At 30.2% G+C, this 25,148-nt stretch overlaps 2 protein-coding genes, 1 long non-coding RNA gene and 1 pseudogene across 3 annotated transcripts; 3 read left to right on the forward strand and 1 right to left on the reverse strand.

Annotated features, from left to right (window-relative positions):
• The first annotated feature begins 3,285 nt into the window (after positions 1-3,285).
• LOC106411997 lies at positions 3,286-5,673 on the forward strand (annotated as a pseudogene).
• Positions 5,674-9,904: 4,231 nt separating this feature from the next.
• On the forward strand, positions 9,905-11,598 carry LOC106411725 (ras-related protein RABA4a). The gene is made up of 2 exons (XM_013852536.3): positions 9,905-10,221; positions 11,001-11,598. The coding sequence occupies exons 1-2, from the start codon at positions 9,977-9,979 to the stop codon at positions 11,437-11,439; spliced, it is 684 nt and encodes a 227-aa protein (XP_013707990.1). The 5' UTR covers positions 9,905-9,976; the 3' UTR covers positions 11,440-11,598.
• A 586-nt stretch (positions 11,599-12,184) lies between these two features.
• On the reverse strand, positions 12,185-14,096 carry BNAC09G06860D. The gene has a single exon (XM_013854502.3). It carries the CDS (start codon positions 12,785-12,787, stop codon positions 12,350-12,352), a length of 438 nt encoding a protein of 145 aa, XP_013709956.1. The 5' UTR covers positions 12,788-14,096; the 3' UTR covers positions 12,185-12,349.
• Positions 14,097-15,145: 1,049 nt separating this feature from the next.
• LOC125592592 lies at positions 15,146-18,017 on the forward strand. Its single transcript, XR_007328448.1, has 2 exons — positions 15,146-17,102; positions 17,194-18,017. It is a non-coding gene; the product is annotated as an uncharacterized LOC125592592 (long non-coding RNA).
• Positions 18,018-25,148: the final 7,131 nt, after the last annotated feature.

Raw genomic sequence — 25,148 nt, forward strand, 5'->3', positions numbered from 1 at the left:
TATGCATTATTTTGATTAATATTTCTTCTGTATTTACAAAATTGATGTTTTAGTATTCACATATATTAAAAATAATAAACACATGCTTTCATTTAGAAATTTTGTTTTTTTGTTTTTAATTAGTTTAATGTTTAATTTATTTTCAATAAAAAATTTCCAGTCATGTTTTATATTTTAATTACTATTTTTATTTTAAAAACAAAATGCATTGATTACACTCTAGAATAGTAATCATTTAAATAGAAAGTCAAATTATAGAACATCAATTATTCAACTAAGGAGTAAAGTACCTAAACAAAATGGTTACTATACTTCGTCATTTCACGCAAGTATGCACAATTGTATATACTTCTAAAAATGTATAGACTACTAAAAATCTCAGTTGATTAGGTCTAACTCCTAAGCTGGATACAATCAATATGTGATGATGGGTTATGGTCCAAAAGCTAACTGTGGGAATCAACGAGACATGTTAACTTTTCATTAATTATGTCTTCAGGACTATACAACCAAGCAATAATTTTTAATAATAGATAAAAATACATAATGTCTCCCATGGAGCTTGAAGGGCCAATATGTTTTAACTTTTAATACATCAATTCAAAGTTGCAATATATTATTTAGGTGATTCCTTCACCTAATTAACCCTACCAATCTAGCCTGTCTGGACTCCCAAAGGGTATAACCAAGTATTAAAATAAATTATACTCGTATTCGACCGCTAAGATTTTTTATTATTAACAAGAAAATATGAATTAATGTTATACATATTTAGATTACTTTTTCTTTTTAAAAAGTCCATATTTACATCACAATACTAACTAGTACATTCCACTAATTAGTGATGGGCACGAATACTCCTTATTTGCCTTATACCTGTTACTTGACCCGTATTCACCTCGTTTTTACAAATATTCGTCGTTGTCAAGTCGAGTATCAAATCATTGAGTTTTACTACTTTTAAGTACAAATCAAGTAACAAGTATCACAAAAAAGTTACGACTCGTCTTGATACTACTCGTTATTTGTTTTATGACTAAAACAATGATAACTAAATCACAAAAATCAAAGCCCTAAACAAATATTTATTTTGTTGTAAGAAGTAAACAATATTTTCTTATCGAATTCCATCTTTCTTTTTTTATATTAGGTGCAAATATTTTATTTAAAATACAAGTCAAGTAAATAAAACAAACTTTCATAACCTTCTCTCGTAAAATATTATCTATTAAGTAATTTTTAGAAACTTGGAAATATATCCAAATAATTAATAAATACTTGTAAATAGCAAGTAATCGAACAAGGCAAGTAACTTGCAAGTAACATTTTGGACAAGTACTCGAAATAACAAATACTCGTTTCCGACAAGTAAAGTACAAATCAAAAAATTCATTACTTGCAAACTAACTATCAAATATACGTAAAAAATAAGTACCCGCCTTGTGCCCACCTCTGTCACTAATCGATACAAATTGGGTTAGCTGCTAAATGCAGTTGATTCAGAAAGAAAAAAATTGATTTAATACTTTTAAGCTTAACATTAAAATAAACGTTGATTGTTTCGAAGAAGTCGTGCTTGTCGTTCGCTTACTTGCTTTAAGACGTTAATTAATATTATATCATGATACAGTACATCATGTAACAGCTAACCAAAACTGTGTAGAAAAATGGATAAAAAGGAGAATTTAAAGAGAATTAAAAAAATGGATCTACCTGGTGCGCACATCAGCGAGAGGTAGTGGAGACATATGACAACTGAATAAAAAACGAATAAGAAATTTATTTTTAATTTAATCACATTTATTTGATGAATATTAAGATTCGAATTATACATATTAATTCGCTAATTTTTTTTTCTCTGATAAGTTTTGCTTAGTGCGGAAAACAGTTTTATTTTCTTCTTCTCACACCAGTCCAAACAAAAATATACGTAATAAAATGGTATAGTCTTTTTATTAATAAAAAGTCGAGGAAAAATAATATAGAAACATGTAAAAGTTGGTATTGACTTAACGTAGCTACATTATTGGACAAAATTAAATAAAAATACATATTGTATATTGTTAATTTATTACATATTGTATTTTGTTAATTTATATTCTGACGTTGGGAAATATTTATTTAACAACGTCAAAAGTCTCATTTAAAGTTGTCGTGTTCTCGCATGATTCCTCTTCTTTATACTTCTTCAAGATGATGAGACCTGAGTTCCTGAGACACAAACAAGAGCTTTTAAAACCCCTTCTGTTTACGGTTGGATTCGAACTCCGAACTTGTGGGCGTTACATCCGATCTTGTCGCTAACTATCTTCCTTCTTTCATGGTTTTCGCGACAAACCTTGGCCTTCTTCAAGTCACCTCCTTGATGCGAGTAACCATCAGAAGGTAAGGCTTTAGATCTCTGTTCTTAGCCGATCTATAGATTTTGTTTTCTCCTTAGTGTAAGCGAGGGAGATGGAAAAAAGCAAGAAGTGAAAAGTCAGAGACTTCACGACGTTGACTTTAATTTGTTTCATTCTAATCTTGTTAGCACTTAAAAGTCTAACACCATTTTTGTTATCTTATTAGTTGTTTTGATTAGGTTTGTTTCAATTTTTTTTTTGTGAGTTGCTTGGAATTGAAGCTGGTACTGATTCGAATATGCTCAAGAACTGTATTGTATTTGAGAAGTTTCAATCTGTCTACACTTGTAGATTATGTGTGTGCTGGCTTCATGATTTGTGTTTGCTTTTCTGATGCAATCTCTTGTTCTTTTATTTCACCTTACTTCTATGTTTTCGTACTTGTTGTTAAGTTGTTGGTCCACCTTTACTGATGCTGAAATAAAGTGACATTCTCAATAAGTGGAAACTTGACTTCTGAAGCGTTTATTCTGTTTATGATCTTTATCTCGATCGTATCACCTTCCAAACACTTTGAGGATAAGTTTTTTTTTTCGGGTAGGCAAGTTTCAGTATTTTGTTTTTATAGCTAGGTGGATGTCAGGGATTGTAGGAGGATGCAAAATTGAGTGATGGGAACGTTACTTAAAGTTTATAACCTTTATGTTCTTTTAGCTGTCCCTGCAACATATGTTACTCTTGTTATCTTTTGGTCTTCTCCGAGTTCTTAGAGAATCTTCATGCTCTCTACGATTTTTTTTTGTCTTTGTATAAACATATCGCTGGAATATAGTGGTTATGTTTCCTGTTTTTTTTGAGGATTGAAATAGTTTTTATGGAGAAGCATCACAACTTTTACTATTTATTTGACTCTATGTGATCTAACTTTTGGTTGAGACCTAAACTAGGGTTGGTTTATATGCTATCACACATTGTTTTAAAAACATTGCATCTTCTTAGTTTGCAGTTGAGAAAAGCATGAATTCAACATCAACACATTTCGTGCCACCGAGAAGAGTTAATATATACGAGCCTCTCCATCAATTTGGTATGTGGGGAGAAACTTTCAAGAGCAATATTGGCAATGGGAATATCAACACCCCAAGCCACATTATAATACCGAATAATCAGAAACTAGACAACAACTTGGTACCTTTTTGCTTCATTGTTCTTCTATCTCTTAATGACAAACGTTCTTGTTTCTTAAAATCTAAAAGCTTTCATTTCTTGAACTTATTTTTCTCTAGTCAGAGGATACTTCCCATGGAACTCCTCTCATCTTTGATCAAGAAACTTCCACGTCCAGACATCCTGATAAGGTAACTACTAATGCTTCTATCAGTTTTATTTCAGCGTATATGCTGAATCTTAATATTGTTACAGATAAAGAGACGGCTTGCGCAGAACCGCGAAGCTGCCAAGAAAAGTCGCTTGCGCAAGAAGGTATGAAAAGCTTATAACACTATTTACTTCCTTAGAAAATAATGTTTTGATCTCGTTTCAATTTGTTTATTCAACGGGAGATTTTTTTCTTTGTTTATTTGTAGGCTTATGTTCAGCAGCTAGAAACAAGCAGATTGAAGCTAATACAGTTAGAGCAAGAACTCGATCGTGCTAGACAACAGGTTAGTCAATAAACCAAATTTTTATTTTAAATCTTGCTGTGAGGATTCTACTCTCCAAATGAGTTTGTTTAATACTTCATCCGTTTCACAAAGATAGATTTTTTAATATTTTCACACATATTAAGAAAACACATTAAACTATCTGTAATAAATGTATCGTTTTCTGCAATTTTCAATTTTCAATAACTTTTAAACCAATAGCAATTCAATAAAGTCAATTAATTTTCTTGAATTTTACAATTTTTTCATATAAACACAAAAAAGTACATCTTTATGAAGCGAACATTTTTTCTAAAAAATCTATGTTAATGAAACGGAGGGAGTATAGTTTAACAATGTACTGTCCAAAACCTCTTAGTCATTAAAAAATATATTTCTTTCGACTTTCATAATATATGGCTAATTCTGACAGAAAGTTGGATGATAACAGGGATTCTACGTTGGGAATGGCATAGATACTAGTACTACTACTTCTCTAGGTTTCTCGGAAAACATGAATCCAGGTCTGTATCAAGAACAGGGTAGTATTGACAAGAATCAAAACTTGAACGTCAAGATTAAAACAGGGATTGCTGCATTTGAGATGGAGTATGGACAATGGATTGAAGAACAGAACAAACAGATATGCGAACTAAGAACTGTTTTGCAAGGACATGTCGGCGATGTGGAGCTTCGTTTGCTTGTTGAAATCGCCATGAAACATTATTTTGATCTTTTCCGGATGAAATCAGCTGCTGCAAAAGAGGATGTTTTCTTCGTCATGTCGGGAATGTGGAGAACTTCTGCAGAACGTTTTTTCCTATGGATTGGCGGCTTTCGACCCTCGGATCTTATCAAGGTAGAAAACAAGAAACAAAGAACAATCAAAATAAACACAACTACAATAATGTGTTAACCTAAAATCAATTAGTGATAAACGGATTGACCCGTTATCTTTATATATTATTTAAGATCTCTTCCAATTTTTGACGTGGGACGTTTGTATCTAATACAATGTTTTTAAATCTTGATTTTCCAGGTTCTTTTGCCACATTTTGATGTCATGACGGATCAGCAGATTCTAGATGTATGTAACCTAAGACAATCTTGCCAGCAAGCTGAAGACGCTTTATCTCAAGGAATGGAGAAGCTACAACACACCCTTGCGGATTGTGTTGCAGGTGGACGACTAGGTGAAGGAAATTACATTCCTCAGGTGAATTCTGCAATGGAGAGAGCAGAAGCTTCGGTCAGCTTTGTTAATCAGGTAAAGATTATACTAGCTTTAATAATCAAAACAACATTTTAAGACTAGTACTAGTTTCATTGACTTGTTTGTATTGTTTATTAGGCTGATCATTTGAGACATGAGACGTTGCAACAAATGCATAGGATCTTGACTACACGACAAGCGGCTCGAGGGTTGTTGGCTCTTGGTGAGTATTTTCAACGGCTTAGAGCGTTGAGCTCGAGTTGGGCAACTAGACATCGTGAACCAACTTAGATTTGAGTTCTTGGATACAAAACAACAAGAATGAAGATGAGTGCATTTTGTAAAACAGAGGATTATTCATAATAATAAAATGGGGGTTGCTGCTGATACTTATTTTTTTTTAATTCTGCGGGAATCATAAAATTTGAAAACCATGTATTGAAAAAGTTGTAAATATAAAAGAATTATGTGTCAAGGGATTATATTATTATGTACAACTCCAGTACTGTATTTAGAAAAAAAAAACTAAACAATTTAGCTACTCTTTCCCATTCCAAAAGAAATATCTGTTAGATCAATTTTTGTTCATGATTGATTTTCTATATTTCTAAAGCTTTTTTAGTGATTGATTTTAATAAGCTGTATAATTTTTAAAAACATTAATTGAAAATATTTAAATTGATAAATATGATTGCTAGTTATTGAAAATGCATAGTAAAATAATAATCAATTAGATGGTAAACATTTATAATATTTTTAATATGCGTTAATATTCTAATTTTTTTTCCAAAAGGAGTTTTTATATTAGCCTGATTTGTTATTTAAAAACTATTGGGCATATTTTGTCATTGTAAATAAATACTGGGGCAAATAGAAAGATGGTGTCGGTCTCTTTCTTCTTGTGGATGTTATTCCCCTGCTTTCCATTTTATTATATCATAATGGGCCTCAAGGCCCAATTATAAGAAGCTTAATCTTTTAATTAATTTTGATTTGGACCTCCTATTATCTAGGGCTGGACACAAGTCATACTTGACTTGTCTTGTACGAATAATAGAAACTAGAGTGCACGAGTGTTTATTTTAATAAAATAACTATATAGAATTCTTCGTAACACAAGAATGTAATGATTGCATAGACATGCATCTATATATATATTTTTTCGATTTGTAGTATATAACATTTATGATAGATCGGCGATTATTAATTGTTTATTATTTGTTGGTTGCTCATATTATAGTTGGATAATAAACCAATCAAAAGGATATGTTATATAACATATTCGTCGATTGGTAATTTTTAATTAAATTAACCATTTTGATGTATTTATTTATAAATTAAAATACCAATTAGTATGTTTATGTTGTATATTAATAAATCTATCTTTCCAAAATAAAATAAAGCATGTCAAATAAAATTCACTTTTGTTTTAATAAAATAGATAGATGTATCTCTAAATTTTTATAAGTCAAATACACTTTCTTCTATGTTTATTTTTGAGAAAATATCAAATTAAAAAAAAAAACTAATTATGTTTATATGTTGGTGCACGAGAAGTAGTTTTTACACTAACTCAAAAGAATATTCTGTAAATTTAGAGTTTTTGTAACTGTGCTTTTTTCGAAATACAAAAGATAATTTGTTTTTTTTTTTGCGGTTAAATAGGAGGATAGTAGATTATCTGATTTTCGGAAATGTTTAAAAATCTGAGTTGAATGAATGTATGTTAAAGTAACAAAAATGTAACATGGTTTTTGATTCATAAAAAAGCACATGAAAGTTTTTAGCAAAAAAAATATAGCACATGAACACCAGTTTATGACTTTGACACTATAAATGAACGTGTAGCTTATGAATTAGAAAAATTGTAAGTATTTTGATTTGAATAATAAAATTCTTAAATCATTTATTTCTTTTGGTACAGGTTAGAGCAGCTATTGAGCTACTGGTGAGAGGAAGAAAACGAAAATAAACTTTCGGTGAGTAATTTTATGGGAGTAATTAAAAATGTTTTCTATGTTAGTTATTACTTTCATGTATTATGCTTACTAATTTTATGGTTTAATGTAATCCAAGTTTTTGATTTGCATCCATATTGGGAAATTAGTTACTCCCTCTGTTCCTAAAATAAAGATTCTATAGACTATTCACGCATATTAAAAATATAATAAATGTTTACAGTTAAATTTATTGTTTGTTTCACTATACATTTTCCAATAACCATCAACCAATAATATTTAATCAATTCAAATATTTTCAATTAATTTTTCTTAAAAGCATAAAATTTATCAACATTAACTAATAAAAATATCTTAAAATTCTAGAAAACCTATTATTTTGGAACAAAAAATAACTCCAGAAAATCCTCCTTTTAGGAACAAAAGGAATATTAATTTAAGAAAATACAATAATTAATGTTAGAGTTATTTAATATTTCAGTGGCATAACATTGTAAATAATTGCAAGTTTTAAAGGTGAATTTATATTTGTACTTCTCTTTTAATAATATAGATGTGAACTTATATTTGACTTGCTAAAAATGAATACTTGTTGTTCCGACTAGTTACTCAAAAATGAGTTACTTGCAAGTTATTTACAAGTTACTTGTTACTTGAGAGTATTTGTGAATTATTTACAAATATTTACGAGTATTTAAAAATTACATATTAAATAATACTCTATTCGAAATAGATATAAAGATTTATTTTGTTTATTTTACTAAGAAAATTATGGGAAATTTAATTTAAATATTTGTGTGTGCTGTAAAGGAAAAAATTAATCAAAACAAGAATCTTTCAATATAAGAGTAGTGTTTTGTTACTTCAACAACCGATAGGGTTAGATTGGATCATTGATGATCTGGTCTCTGACATCTCAACCTGCAGCGACTTCGACTTTTGTCTCCTCGTCCGTTATGACAGAAAATTTGGTTGTGCTTACAGCCATTAACTTTGCTAGGGGTGGGCGTTCGGATACCCGTTCGGATTCAGATCGGATATTTCGGATTTTCGGGTATTTCGGTATAGAGGTATAGAACCCGTTCGGGTATTTCTGTACTTCGGGTCGGGTTCGGGTATTTTTAGTTCGGGTTCGGTTATTTCGGATCGGGTTCGGATATTTAGATTTTGAAAAAAAAATTAAAATTTTCATTTCTCAAATTTCTTGTATTTAAAAATATAACTTTCACTTAACTAATTTTTTATTTTTAATAAATTGAATGGTTAATAGATTTGGACATAACATTTTGAAACTAAAAAAGACATTAATATGATTATTGTTTTTAAATTTTGGATGTAACTTTTTGTTAATTCTTGAAATAAAAAAATTTGACATGCATTTTAAGTGAGTAGCAAATTATTTTCTCCGTAATTCTATGTATATCATATGAACTTAAAGTATGTGTAGTATCAATATAAATATTTTATATAAAATGAGAGATGTAAACTAGAAATATATGGTTAATTATACATATGTTCGGTTATCTTCGAATATCCATTCGGGTTCGGATGTTCGGGTCGGATATCCAATCTCTCATAATTCAATACCCGTTCGGATATTTTGTTACTTCGGTTCGGATTTCGTTTCAGGTTTTTCGGATCAGGTTCAGGTGCGGCTTCGGATATCGGGTAAAGTGCCCACCCTTTACCCTCTCTCACGGTCTCGACTCAATTGCAGTTCTCTCTGAGAGTTCTAATCAACACGATCAAGAAAAGGGACAAGAAGCTTGAGATCTATGGATTACTATGTGATATTTACCACCTATATGTCTCATTTAAGTCAATTTTGTTTAATTTCCTTCTAAGATCAGCCAATGTTAGGGCTAATTCTATAGCAAAACATGCCCAATGAGCTTTGAACCCAATTTAATTTATGAATGCAGTTAAAAGTTTGCACAAAAAAGAGAGTAGTTTTTGCTTTTCATAACAGCAAAAATGTTTTCTATATGCAAGTAACGAGTAATACGAGTTCAGTAACGAAATTTTTTATTTTATTTATTACTTGTTTTATACTTGGAAGGAGGGGCGAAGCTACTACAGCCACTATGGTGGAACATGCACCCATAATATTTTTAATAAGACTTATTTAGTATGTAAATAGTCACAGAAATCTGTTAGCTGTGATGGCTTAATGTATAAGTGCACCCCCTTAACATCTCAGGTTTGATTCCCTCTTTGAACTTCCAATATTTTTGTAGTTTGCGCACCCATTAGAAAATGATGTTGGCTTCGCTCCTGCTTGGAAGTATCTAAATTATACTACTTGATAACAACGAATACTTGAAAAACCAAGATGGAAACAAGGCGAGTAGCAAGTATAAGTTGAGTAGCTAGTATTTATGCCCAGTCCTAGTTTAGTATATTATCTAAAATTACATTATCAAATACCAAAAACTTTCGCCCGAGAGAGAGAAAAAAAAGCGACATGTAATAATCGTATCCGGGCCGGCCATTTTGTTATATCCCAGTAGGCCTTAGGGTCCAATTTAAAGAGGCTAAACCTTTCAGTTAATTGCGATTTAACCCTTGTATTATCTTAAATTACATTATCGCTACAGACAGATAATTATCCATGTGTCAAATCCCACCGCCAAGATCAAAACCGCCAGAATCTAACGATGCATATTAAAACACGTCACAAATAAAAAAAAAAAATATATTGACCAATAGTTGACAGTGACGTAGACGACCGTATGAGATCTCTGCGTTTAAAATTTCCAAAAGCTCTCTTTAGGGTAAAAGGCTTTAGTTGAAAAAGTTTGAAGCAGAGGAGGATTGAAGATGGCGAGTGGAGGAGGAGGAGGAGGAGGTTACGGAGACCCGTCGCAGAAGATAGACTACGTGTTCAAAGTGGTTCTGATCGGCGATTCTGCGGTTGGGAAGTCGCAGATACTTGCTCGATACGCGAGGGACGAGTTCAGCTTGGATTCGAAGGCTACCATCGGCGTCGAGTTCCAGACTCGGACGCTTGTTATCGATCACAAGAGTGTTAAGGCTCAGATCTGGGATACCGCCGGCCAAGAACGGTAATCTTACTGACTTCTCTGTAACTTTAGAGCTTATACGATTCCCGGTCATGGATCCGATAGATAGTAACTCGCTTTGTGGGATCTGAAGTTGAATTGCAGCTATTAGGAAGGTGAATAGTTTAGATTCTTGACTTCAAAGTGATTCTTATGTACTAGACTTATGCAGACTAGTAGTCAGCTTGGTTCAACTTTGTACAAAAAAACTTTAAACGTGAAAAATGCTAAGAAAAAAAAAACTAAAGAAATTGCTACAAATAAGTTGTACTTGTTAATTATGTGAATACCTTAAGATCCGTATTTAACATTTATTTACAGGAGTAAAAACCCTGATTTTTCGTTGTACTATACCCTCGATTTCAAATTAAATGTTGTTGTAGAGTAAAATTTTGTTAGAAGAATAGTTTTCAATGCAGTTTTTCCTATTGGTTTGTGTTTTACCTCTAGCTAAATTAAGAAAAACAATGAATGATGTATAATTTTCTTAATTTGATACCGATGGTATTCTTAAATCTAAAAAGAATTTCGAATGTGGCGTCCATCAAGATTTATCTAATTACTGTAATCAACAAATTTTATGGCATTAATCTCAGCCCTTAAACGTCATTGTCGTTAATTATTAGCCAGTGCAGAGTAATCCATTTAGTAATTTGCACCGTAGTATCCTAATCCCCTAATCTCATGCTTGTAATAGGTTATAAATAAAATACGTTTTTATTATAAAGCGTCTTTATAGCATATATGTTGTGACTTTGGTTTCTTTTGTATCGATGGAACAGATACAGAGCGGTAACAAGTGCATATTACCGAGGAGCGGTTGGGGCGATGTTGGTTTACGACATAACTAGACGCCAAACCTTTGATCACATCCCAAGATGGCTAGAAGAGTTGCGTGCTCATGCGGACAAGAACATTGTGATCATCCTTATAGGGAACAAGTCAGATCTTGAAGACCAGAGAGCCATCCCAACCGAAGATGCTAAAGAGTTTGCAGAGAAAGAAGGTTTATTCTTCTTGGAGACATCTGCGTTTAACGCAAGCAATGTTGAGAGCGCTTTCTCCACGGTTCTGAACGAGATTTTCAACATTGTGAACAAGAAAAGTCTTGCTGTGAGTGAAGAAGAACAACATGGGTCGCTTGCTGGTAAGAAGATTGATATTGTTCCAGGTCCTGGTCAGGTGATACCAGCAAAGAGTAACATGTGTTGTAACTCGTAGATTTTAACCAATTCAAACTCTTGAAACATAGTTTTAGATTCTGGTTGGTATGTTTCTACTATCCAGAGTCGTTATTATTTGTTGACTGCTTCATTAGCAGCTTTTGTGAGGTGTTTTTAGGATTGAATCCAACTAGAACGAATGAGTGTTATAATGGCATTTACCTTAAAACGAAACCAAATCAAGAAACCCAACTCCAAAATGGTGTCACTATGTCTTGGAACGACAACAACTGAACTCGAACTTCACTCTCGCTCTCTTCTTTGTCAAACTTTATCACTCATCCTGATTATATATCAGCGACCAAGAGAACCAGCCTATATATCAGCAAACTGTTAAGAGAATGGTGAAAACTGAGTGAGAAAGCAAAGCAAGCGTTAAGATTTGTTTACCATGAGTAGAAAAATACTTACAAGAGTCAAGACACTGATGGAAAAAAAAAAAAAAAAAAAAGAGAGAGCTAACTTGAATGCTACAAATCACATTAAAGTTTGGATGTGTCTATTCTGTGCTGTAGGTTTCACATATGTTTACACTTATTACATGTTTTGTACTGTTGGATCGTATCTTAGACATACACAAACTAATCGAATTTGTTTGATTTGTAAAAATGTATATATTATACGTTTTTCTGTAAAAAATTGATATGTTTCTACTTCTACATCAAGGATTTGTAATACTTGTAATCCAATAAAGAAGAAAATGACACGTGAAATGAGTCATTAGGTGGCTTGCAAGAGAGAAAAATGTAAATTGAATACTTCCAAGATTTCATAGAAAATCACGGATTGGTTGGTCAAATGCCAGGAACTTTCATAGCGGTACGTATCTTTTACGTTTATAACATTATTTTTAGTTATTTCAAATCTGTAGCTGTACACGTCAAAAAGAAAATTCTAAAAATACTTTTTTAATACGCTCTTTGCCGTGAAGCAACCAACCCTCCGGCGTCGGCACCACCGCCCTTCCCTTTGAGATGGAGCAACTTCTTCCAGAATCCAGTCTTCTTCACCGTGGTGGGTTTCAGTTTCTCCGTCGTCTTCTTGGATGACCGTACGATATAAGAATCTTTGGGAACATGAGCCATAGATCTGCTTTTCTTCAGTCCTTCAACCAGTTGACCACTCAACGCTTCCCTCACAGCGAACGACATCGACATGGAGCCAGCTCGTCGGTGGAGTTCCTTAACCGGCGACGAGGGAGAAGAGGAAACGGTGCTGGATGAGGAAGTAGATCGGTTGATTACGTAGTACGACGTCGTTGTATTTGGTAAGCGAGAGAGTTTGTCCCTTAAACAAGAAGGGCATACTCCTCTATTGCCTTGGTGCTTGTGTTTTCTGCATTCCATCTTTTTTTTTACTTCTTCTTCTTCTTAGTCTTCTCTTTACCACTTTGAGAGGTCTATATGTTAGGTAATATATATACACACACGAACGTGCACGTGCGTGCCTAAGTTTGTGTGGTGTTGCCTCGTGTGCTTCAACGTCGGTATAACCAAAGAAAGTTCATTAACGTTTCGCTATACTGACAAGGCTTTCGCAGAAACACACATAGCTTTGACGTGTAAAGGACCCACTTATAATTTTCTTTTTACGTCAATAAACTAAAATGATTGGTTATTTAATAATTTAACACGATATAATTAAGAACGATGGTTTTTTTCAGTCAAACTGAAGAAAATGATTGTTAATTATTCTGATATAATCTGAACATTGTGTATCATTCATTATTCTGATACTGTCAAAAATGTTTGGATAGAAAAGAAATATACTGTCTTTTTTGTTTGTCAACTATACTTTGTCAATAAACAACTTAGCTTTCATCAATTATTATAGTTAATTTTTATTTATTGTGATATCTAATCTTTTTACTTTACTTGATCATCTTTAATAAAAAGTATATTATTGTATGAAAAGTATACATATTTTGAAATGTCAATTTTTTCTTCTTAATTTATTATATTGTTAAATTTACAGATGTTTTTCATGTAAAATTTTCAAAGATATTTCAATTTCATTTCACTTCTCAAACGCGTGATATTAATAAAACCTAGCTTCTCGTTCACACTACACACAATTCATAATGAAGAAGATCGGTCAACAAAAGAAACTCAATGGACGGTCGTGATATAAACCAACACTCAACATAGAACCCACTTGTTAGGTATCGTTTGACGGTGACCGTGGCCGGTGTACTCGGTCCCTGACTCGCTTGTCACGCGTAACAAAAAAAAAACACTCGTGCGCAATGCGATACCGTCTCTTTTCTCCGTATTATTTTATATTTTCCTCGCGTTAGTGTACTTTTAATTTATCAAGAGCTACGTAAACTCTGACTTGTGCGTATTTTATTTGTTTCTAGAAGAATGTGCGCCGTAAACTTCGATTTCATGTGCACGTGAGAGTTGTATTCAAAAAGGTCGACCGTTGTTTATGGGAAATTGAAGCATCGAGGTTGACAAAGTCTAGAAGTTGGTACGGTTCATGATCGTGGGAGTGCGTGATTTAAGATGGACCAGATAGCAAAGTAGATCCTCTTGTTACTACTACTAATCCGGGAAACTGTTTTAGTTCAATGAATCTTCTTAAAGGTTTAATGGTTATCCGTTTGTTATCGTCTTTAAATTCAAGAAGTTAACCTCGTGGTTTCGACTAAGCAAAAATAATACTTTAATTATAGTTGTAGAGAAAAAAATTCATTTCAAAATAAATGTAGTTTTAGAATTTTAATGCAAAAGTTATTAACAATATTTTTCAGTTATTTTATATTTAATGAAATATAATTAAGTGTATAGGTAACAATGTTTTTATTTTAAAAATATATAAATTAAATATTTTCTTAATTTATGTGCATATACCTAAAATGACAACTAAAATAATGCATGGAGTAATCATTATAGTGCTTTTAGAATGTTGGATAAAAGAAACTCGCTTTTGCGCTAATGTCTTTTTCTGTTTATAAAAATATTTTCTGCCAAAAATACTTTTTTTTCTTTGATAATATCGCTCTTTTCTTAAGAATACAGTAGGTGGTTCTCCCGTAGGTATAAATCTTAATAAAATTAATATGTTATGATTACTTGATATTTACTTTTGGTTTTAAATCAACTTATATGTATAATTTACATTATTAATATTATATTATTTTAATTAGACATATGATTTTAGATATGTTATATCTAGTCGGTTTGGTTGTTTTTGGATCAACAATCGATTTCTTTATCACTTGGAAATATGGAATTGCATCTATTTATCTGAATTCAACTATTATATTTTATTCTAAATATAGTTAATTTTGATTAAATTCTTACTTGTATTTAGAATGATTATTTTCTTCGATATGTAAATATAATTTAATAAGATTATATAAGTATAACATAATATATATATATATTGTGCTTAGAATTAAATAAAAAATAAACTGAAGTGTATGATTGAAAATTTCATATAAATTAGTAAAACGATAATATTCTGAAATCTCATGCATATATATAAAATTATATTGTAACAATTACTGAAAGGTAAACTGAAAATTATTTTAAATAATCTTTAAATGAGAATTTAGATTTGCTTGGGTGTTTTGATTATGGGTATATTAATTTCCACAAACATAAAGAAAATCTAAAAATTAAATAATGAGCTTTATAATCACATATACGTTTTCGGATTGTTGTCCAAAAATTTATGGATATTTTAAGGTCAAGTCTTAAACTTAAAATTCTCATATATTTAATGGTAATAAACTATAACATAAAACACATATGTCAAATTATATAGAGATATATATTATCATAAACATGTTATTATATTTAGAAATAAATAATATTCATATAATAATTATTTTATTCACTATCTTTTTACTATCATGCCATTAATAATTTTTAGATTATATTGATTAAATTTTCAACAAAATATTTAAACGAATCAAATGACATGTATAATTAATTTATTTAATCAAAGCTTTATTTGACTATAAATTAGTATTAAGCATGATAGGGAATATAAACTTATCTCGATAGTAGAAGTAAAACAGGAATTGGTAATCTGGCATGAAGATGATCTTTAAAACATTTTCTGTTTTTCGGCTAGTTAGAATCTCAAATATACATAACCCTGCAATACTTAAAATTGCTCATAAAACATGGCTATATTGATATGTTAGTAAACATCAATATATAATATCAAAATTAATTATGTAGCATTATCCCAATATTATTACTAACAATACATAAAACATGAGTAGTATTCATGTATTGACAGCAATAGGTCAAACTCAGACTCATATTATATTGCTAAAAGAACAAAGTATATATGTGAATAATAATACTATGACTATGTCATGTGTTAACAGTATGAATGAATTAAGTAATGAAACAGTAACCATATATACTAACGTGATAACATCAACACATATGACAATAAAGAGTATCAACTATAGCAAGAAATGATTCGTAAGTTTTAATTGTAGTTATACATTCTAACTTTTAGTTCACAGTTTCAACAATAAAAATAGTTAAGATAGCTATCTATATATATAAAGTATGGTTTGCTCTCTCCTGGGGGCATGCCACCTCTGATTCCATGTCATAAAGTCGTGCTCTGTGGTGACGACACGTGTCCCTGTCATAAAATCTTTGTTGAGTTTTTGTTTAGATACGAGATGGGCCTTGCTGTTGGAGTTTTGTCTTAGGTTATTTAGGTTTTAATGTACAAAAGCCCAGCCCGTTTGTGAGCTAATCTTCTCACGACATCTACCAGTTAGGGTTCACCTCTTCTCCGATATCTGGAAAGCTTCAACAACAATGGTGACTTCTGATGGGTATTTTTTTTTGCGGTAGATCTTCATGGAGAATCTCTCATCGAGCTCAGTTCGTTTCGTGTATACTGGGATTCTTCTCTTCCGAACCGTTACATAATGCATTGAATCATTACCATTAACGAACGTCTTAACTCTTCGATCCACTCTTCCTCATTCAATGCATCTGCACTCTCTTCCAAAAGATGCATCTGCAACTATAAAAAGGTAATCCTTCGTACCGTAAACATCATCCTAAAAAAATTCTCTCTTTGAGATCTTATAAGGTTTTCAATCTAAGAAAGTTTAGATTTTTATTGGTTTCTTGCTATTCTCCTTCAGTTAATTTGTTTGTTTCTAATTTACATTCTTATGCTCTTTGAGTTACTGTTGATTTCTTCTAACTTGATCGTTTATGATTTTGCAGAATCTTTCAACTCTTATGCCAAAGATACAGTTTTGGATGTTCAACTCTTATGCCAAAGATATCGTCTTCTCTTTTTAAGAGAAGTTAATAAAGGATATTTTTTTGTGGTCTTTTATGAGATTAGTTCTCTGCAAGACATTAATGGTTTGATGGTTATGACGAGAACTCAATATGAATGTGGCATAGGAAAAGTTGTCTGGTAGGGTGCTTAAAAAAAGTTCAGAGCTGGGTTTTACTATCGGTGAGTATAACAAGTTGCTTAGCTTCAAGTTCTTTCTCGAAAGCACACTGCTTTGTTCATCATCGTTAAAGCCTATATTAACATTTCCAACTTTCTCTTTAAGGTGAAATTGTTATAAACATGGTTGTTGGAGGTGAAGTAACCACTCTCAAAGGCCTTGAAGAAATCAGCGGCATTATCATCACAGAGATGCTAATCAATGTATAGTAGATTTAATCCATGATAAAACAATAAATTTTGTTCTGTTTTCTAATCTTTGTTGATTGGCTTAGAATATGTTTTCATGGTGCAGGTTTCTGAGAACTTACAAAAATTTAAGGACTCCTATGATCTGAAGAATACCATCAAAATTTGTTTGATGTCTCTTGAGCTTCAAATTATATGTTACCTGACCTTCTCTGTAGAATCAATTGTTTGTGTTAAACTACAGAAGATGTCTCCCTGTCTCTCTGTTGCACTTAGCCATTAAGTTGATCACTATGGTCTACAAGTATGCGTGTTTTAAATTGGAGGTGGAGACGAAGGGAATCAAATTCACGGAGACATTTGATATCGTGCTCTCATTCCTAATCATCTAAGCAAATTTATAAAGAACTTTGTACTTCTCTCTCAAAACCTTTCTAAACACCAAAGTGAGATTTTAAATAATGTACTAACTGTTTTTATTCTTTTCACTTATAAAAGAAAATAATCAGAAAATAACGTAAAACAAACAAATGCATGAGCTATTTGTCTTTGTTAAACGTATACAAAATTCTCAATATTAACTTCAAGACATTTAATAGTCGGTTAACTTTATTGGTAAAATGATAGTGATTCGTTGTGACTTTTCTATTCCACAAAGGATAAAACAATTGTTGTGAAATATTTTTTGTTTATAGTATAAAACAATTATTATTGCAATAAATATTTTCTACTTCATCAAATTCAAGCCAAGGAAAAAATGAATGAAATAATCAAAGGTTATCCTTTTCCTGACCAAATTCAAATTTAGATAAATTAAATATTTAATAGAAAACCAAAAAGAAAAAAATAACACACCATCAAAAATAATTTTGTAAACAATTATCCAAAATAGTAAATATAAAATAAATAGAACTACAATTTAGTGAAATACACAATATAACAAAATACATAATATAACACAAATATGTAATTTAACAAAATTATAAAGGTTTACCTAACAAAAATATTTTTCAAAAACACACACAATGGATTAGTTCAAGCATCCGATGAACCGCCATAAGCCTCAGTAACAGCATGTGAAAACAAATGTTCACCTGTTTAAACAGTGGAAGCCCTGACAACTTCAGGACAAACGTTTATGTTAATTTAAGAGACATTGCGAGTTGTTTTCTTCTACTAAACCGGCACACATTCTATTTTCAGAAAGTAATTGTAAAATATTGACATCGTACTTATACAAAATTAATACCATAAAAAAACAATTTTATCAAAACAGATCTTAGCTAAGTCAGATGCAGCCCCGTTTCAATAAACAAAAGGAAAAGACGACATATGGCTCGGGGCATAACCTCCCCTATAAAATTCCCCACCCACTAAACATTTGTTTAATATTTTAAATATTCGTAGTTTTATTATTTTAATATTTAATTAGTTACGCCACATATCTACTAAAAGAAAAGATGAAAAGAGTAAACTAAGATCTTTGATTAGAATGATTATTCTTTACTTTAGTTTATAAAATTAAATACTAATATCATATTATAAATTATGCAACTTTGGTCCAAAGTAGGCCTAAATTTGAATTTTGTTTTTCTCAGTTTATGTATTTCATTAATTTATGAACTTTAAGGTGATTACTAAGTTTTATAATTCGTAGAATTCCCAAAATATTAACTAAAATAATCAAAATATGAAATTACAATATTAATAACCATATATATATAACCATATTTAACTAACTATAACAAATTTAAACCAAATTAGAAGCTGAAAAATAAAAAGATGACTAAATTGAATATTTTACAAAATCAAATAGTTAAAATACCCAACAAATTTAATAAATAACAATAAAGTTAAATAAAAATACAGAAATATTGTATTTTATTTTTTTAATAAATATTCATGTTTGCGTGCAGGTGTGGAGGTGAAAAAAAGAACCTAACCAAAGCGAACCTATCCCAAACCGAACCAAAGTATATGCCTAAACCATTTGATTCAAAAAATTTCCAACCCAAATAGTTTGGTTTGGTTTGGTTTTAAACCAAATCGAACTGAAAATGAAATATTTTTTAATTAGATTAATTATACAAATAATATTAAGATTTAATATATTTAACTATTTAACCTAAACAACTATATATAATTTATACATTTTACTTCTAAATGAATAGAATAAAAAAACTAAAAATAATAAAAAGTATGAATCTCAAACATTAATATCATAACTGAATAATTATTTATGATATTGGATTACGTCTTCTACATTTTTATTGTGATGTTTGGTTTTATGTATAAATGTAAAGAAAATAACGATTTAATGTAAAATGATAATTTGTTTGTGTTGTATACATATCTTTTGTAATTTAACTTAAATAAAACTAAAAAATCGAACAAACTGATAAACATAAATAAAACCAAATTAAACTGAACCGAACACAAACCAAACTGCAATAAAACCAAACCGAACACAAACCAAATAGAACCAAACCGAACATAAACCAAATCAAACTAATATAGATTAACTTTGGTTAATTTTTTCTTAGACTTAAATAAACCAAACCGAACCAAACCCAAACCGAATTCATAATTAAACCGAAATGTCCATCCTAATAACGTTCTTTTTATATGGAAATACATAACAGTTATAAAAAACCCTTAAATAAATTTCTGTGCAAAAGTAAAATAAAAATATTATTATTAGTACCTATTTTTCTCTAAGCAAGGACCAAGATTCATGCTAGGGTGATTGGTCTATGGTGATGGTTTTGTAAAAATGATTACCGGAGACATAACCTAACGAATTATCTATGGAGTTTAGTTTTTTTTTTTTTTTACTAAAGAAGTATCACATGTTTCAACTACAAACATTACTACAAGTTAACCCCGTTATTCATAGACTCGATAATTGAATTATATATTAATCATACGAATTATGATTTCATCCTTATAAAAACCATAAAACTTACACCAAAACAATCTAAATATAAAAAAAACAAAAGAAAACCAAAAATATCCTAAAAAATCACAGACACTATAATGTAATTCTCTACTACTTTCTTATACAACACACATACGATTATAATTTATAAAACATAAGTCGACACATGTAGAGCATATCCCGCGCGTAGCGCGGACCGACCCTAGTTGGATATAATTACATGTTGTTTTGTCATTGAGCAATAACAAATAATGAGCTAAGCGGTGATGGTTATAACTTATAAACAAACCAACTGATTTTTTATAATAAAACAGTAAATAACAAAGAAGGACTCTTCATAACCAAACCTATTAACAATAAGCGATACAAATTACAATCTGTAAAATTAAATTAAACTAGTCATCTTTAACAGATGGACAACCATTAGTCATGGTTAATATATTATATGTTACTAGAGTCGGGATATACTTTGCTTGTAATCAAGAGTATTATTTTTATATGATTTGTAGTTTGTGTTTTACGTTTACATTTGCAAGAGATGTATATGAGATATAATATTTTCTTAATTTAAAATTAATCAAAAAACTAATTTTTACTATTAGCATAATTTTTTTTCCTCTCTCTCTCTATTCACGTTACGGGCGTGTTAGTAACCAAAAATACATAAATATATCAGTTAAAGAGTATTTCAAAATGTTTAGCTTACTTAAAATTTAAGGTGATATTAACTTTTATTGTGTATGTTTTGTTATTCTTTTTATAGATTATGATCATCATAATATTAAAATGTTCATGAATACATAATTGTTTTACATATTTTCTTTGTTTCTTCTACTGTAATTATGATAATTTTGATAATAAGTAAAATAATTTTTAATACAAAAATCTTAGATTATATTTTTTCTTATGAATATTTTAAAATTTATGTCTTTGATATTATATTATTAATTATGTGCTAAAATATTATTTTAGGTTGATGTCAAATGAAACATTATTTTCATATATATATATATATATATATGAAACTATTGTTTCTCATATCGTATTATTTCTAGTTGTTTTTTTCCGAAATAGGAGGTACAGTTGGACGAATTTTCTTTCAAATGTGTCAATGCTGTGATTGTTTTTTTTTATTAGGTTAGCAGGTGCCATTTGTCGAGAAGAGAGTATATATGTTATGGGAAGTGAGTGTTCTAAATAAGGCATAAGTTAGTGTTTGACAAAACTACAATGCTTCAATTTCATGTAAGAACATGTTTTACTATTCCATACTCAACTCATTCGTCCACCGTTCTCATTTTATTGTGATATATGCAGACTCAAACTTAGAATTATAATAAGAAAAATGCATCTTATGTATATATCAAAACTCAGGCAATTTTGGAGACACATAAACAGCCAAGTTAAATAGAATTCACAGTCCAGTAGTCGGTATGGAAAATATGTAATTGGAATATAATCACAAATTACAATCATGCATACTCACATAGGATTCTATATCCATAAGTGTTTGCACTAACTGTTGTATCCTTGAGATCAGGGCCAACAACCTTTTAGGGAACCACAGTAATGAAAAATCAACACCAAGATGTTGGAAATTATTATGAGCTAAAGATAAATAGATCTTTTAAAGAAAAAGTTCACTAAAAAAAAGTCATCTCCCCTCTTCTATCGTCTTCCTCTTTTATCTTCTTCTCTGTTTATTCTGTTTCTCATCTCATTTTTCTGTTTCTAATCACTTTTCTTTCACATTCCGTTAAGTATAACAATGGGCTTAACAAATCTTTTTTCATCACCATTTTGTGTTGTTTATTAAGAGAAATGAACTGATGATTTTGTTGGAAAAAAACCTTCATATTTATAATGGAGGATTAACACAAAGGAATGGATAAAGGGATTCATTGAATGTGAAATCGTGTGAGAAGTAGAGAGTAGGTATTAATGTGAATGTTAATGAAGATGCATGAACCAAGTTAATTTCTGTAATGGCACCATATTAAAGAAGTCTATTCGGCTTCCAACTGACATTGATCGGAATCGTTCGTCACAGGTTGGATTTCTATTGACAGTTGGATGAACGGGAATTGTTGCTCGACAGCTACTTTCCCTAAGTTTCGTATACAGTTTTTTTAGAGAATATGTATTTGGACCGTAGTAAACACATAAAACCCATTAAACTCAAGAATTAATGAAACATTGACTTTTGATTGACTGTGACACGTATCGTCACCACAGATTCCGAATTAGTAACATGGGATCTGATGTGGATGGCATAGGAGTGAAGGAAACCCTTCTTTATATATATAGATAGATAGATAGATATGAGTATAGTATAGTTCATTGTTTTCAAACATGCATGTATACACAATCGCATAAATTTATATCAACCAATAATACCAAACGAAACTATATATCATGAATCATAAACATGTTAATCGTGAAGCACTAAATAAACAAAGAGATTGACGACAAACTATGTTTTAAATAGCATACTTGACAAAGCATAAAGCTATAAACCAATAACTATAAGCCCATCAATTATATTGGATGAGAATACTTATCTCGATGATTGGGATGAGTTACGACAGAGACGTCATGGTTTTAGATTTTATTTTCCTTGCGGCTAGGGTTTTTTTTTAGGCGGCAGAGCTTGTTGATAAGGTATCGTGAATAAGAGAAAGAGGAAATTGGTTATCCTCTTTTATTTCATAGGTCACGATACAATATATAAGGATACAACATTAAGGATTTGGAATCTTTTAAAACATGGACTTATGAGTCTTATGGACATCCACATAATAGTTCATAACATAAATTAAATATTAAGAAAAAATATTTTTTAGTAATGCTAAAATATAACATATACACCTCACTAAAAGTATATGCTATTTAAAAGATTTTGTAATTATTTGATCAAAAATATGCTTATCATAAAAATATTTTAGATTCTATTTTTAATATATCTTAAAAGCCAGCACTAAAATTGTGATTGCTTTTGTTAAATCATATTATATAAGTAAAATATAATTTATAGGTATTTTTTTGCAGTGACCGTAAGATATTATAGTCAGCTAAAGTTTATGAAAACATTTCAACATTAATAATTATAAACTTTTTTAGTCAATTAAACATATATAGCTTTGTCATTATTTTATCTAATCATTGAAGAAAATAGATAGATATAAAAAAAATATTTTTATTACTTTGAAAACATATTTATTTTATATTGTATAATGTATAATAAACAGAGGGAGTATTTTTAAAGGAATAATATTTAGTTTTTAATATCAAGAATCTTTTTTATGAAATCACAGAAAAGTATTGATATAAAGAAATTATTTTTATTACTTTGAAAGTATATTTTGTTATGTAAAAATAAGTTTTCAACGGAATATTACTATTTTGTGAACTTTCTTTTTTAATGAAATCATATTATATATATATATTTTTTTTAATTCATTTTTTAAATTTATAAATGTTTCTTTTATTATATATATATGTGTGTGTGTGTGATATTTGGAAAAAGTGAAAAGGAAACTAAATAAAATCAATAATAGTATTTAAATTAACATATTAGAGGGTTCAATGTGACTATTATCACTTCGGCCAACACACAGGATGAGATTTTACCACAGTGGAGCGGCTTTTTGCAAAAAGATGAGGGGGAAACTCAGTAAGATGTCGAAGAAGCAAAATAATAAAGATCACAAACTTTTATTTCATTAAGTGTATTTTTGTAAATATGTGAAAACATATGAAACAAACTTTTCAAATAATATTATAGAGATTTAAATAATATTATAGATATTTGCATTAATTAAAAATATAGAATCATTAAATATGATAGACTATAATGGTTTTAATACTTCTTGTAAAATATGATATCAGTGCACCGATGGAGTTGTTAAATAACAATTAAAACTCTCTATACTTACGGAACGAGAATATAAATTCATTTTTTTGCGATAAATGGGCATAGAAATTAGTGAAATACATGTCGCGGCTCATGTAATCAAAAGTTAAAATATGGCTCGATGGGATTTATAGAATACCAAAATGAGCAAGTAAAATATGGCTCAATAGTTCAGCCCAAGTAAGTAAAACAGAATGTAAAAAAAAAGAGAAGATGGGGTGAGAGAGGCTCGACCTCAGGATCACTCAATAGCTATGAGACCTACGCGCTAGCCAACTGCGCCACCACCCCATGCTGTCAAGCTTAATGCGAAGCTACATTTATTAAAATGTGTAAAAAGTAAAAACTAGAACCACCATTATTAACGGACCAATTAACACAAATATTGATGTTATATGTCAGTGTATATAAGTATCTAGCAACATTCTGGATCATGTGAGACACAAAACCAAACAAATAAATCCATGTGTTTTATATAATACTAGATCTTATGAATTGACTGCACTTCATTTCGACTTTTAAAAGTAAGATCTTAGAGCATATGCATAAAGGATTGTTCATAGGATTGTTCATACAGCTGCGGACTGGCTACAACATTACCGTAGCTATAAATATTATTAGCTACAAAAATTGTGCTAATCAGGTTTAAATAAAAAGAGTAAGAAGTTGTGGATTAACCATAATACATATAGAATGATGTGATATTATTGATCTTTTTGTATGGCTAAAAACAAAAGAACATTGGAAAGACAGAGGGAATCAACAACAGCTATGACAACCAGCTTGCCATTTTCTCTAAGCACAAACAAAAGTATAAAGTCACCAATGAATAAATTTTTGTAACATTAAGAAATTATTTGGGTATCTGTAAATTAATATTTTAATAAAAAGTTGTTAGTGTTCTTGTAGTGATGGATTCGCCGCGTGGACGCTTACTATTCTCCCATGATAAGTATAGGCTCTCGTTGACCTCCTCAACACACGTACGTGTTTTTCTTTATTTAAGAGAACAAAGATTATCCCAATAAAAGATGTTTTAGTTAAGACTATAGACTTGCTTTACAAAATTGTTGCAAGTATAGATTTTTTTTTTTTTTGAAACTGCAAGTATACAATATTTGTGAACATGAATAAGAGTTTTATTTATGAACATGAATATGAGTTGTATCACAATTGTTTGAGTGAAAAAAAAAAGATATTTAAAATTCAT

This window comes from Brassica napus, chromosome C9, assembly GCF_020379485.1.
Source record: "Brassica napus cultivar Da-Ae chromosome C9, Da-Ae, whole genome shotgun sequence".
Classification (NCBI taxonomy): domain Eukaryota; kingdom Viridiplantae; phylum Streptophyta; class Magnoliopsida; order Brassicales; family Brassicaceae; genus Brassica; species Brassica napus.

Bases quoted from the DNA above. Each gene is read 5' to 3' on its own strand.
- BNAC09G06860D (XM_013854502.3), bottom strand. From the start codon at position 12,787: ATGGAATGCAGAAAACACAAGCACCAAGGCAATAGAGGAGTATGCCCT.
- LOC106411725 (XM_013852536.3), top strand. From the start codon at position 9,977: ATGGCGAGTGGAGGAGGAGGAGGAGGAGGTTACGGAGACCCGTCGCAG. The intron at 10,222-11,000 runs GTAATCTTACTG...TCGATGGAACAG, and splicing joins GATACCGCCGGCCAAGAACG to ATACAGAGCGGTAACAAGTG.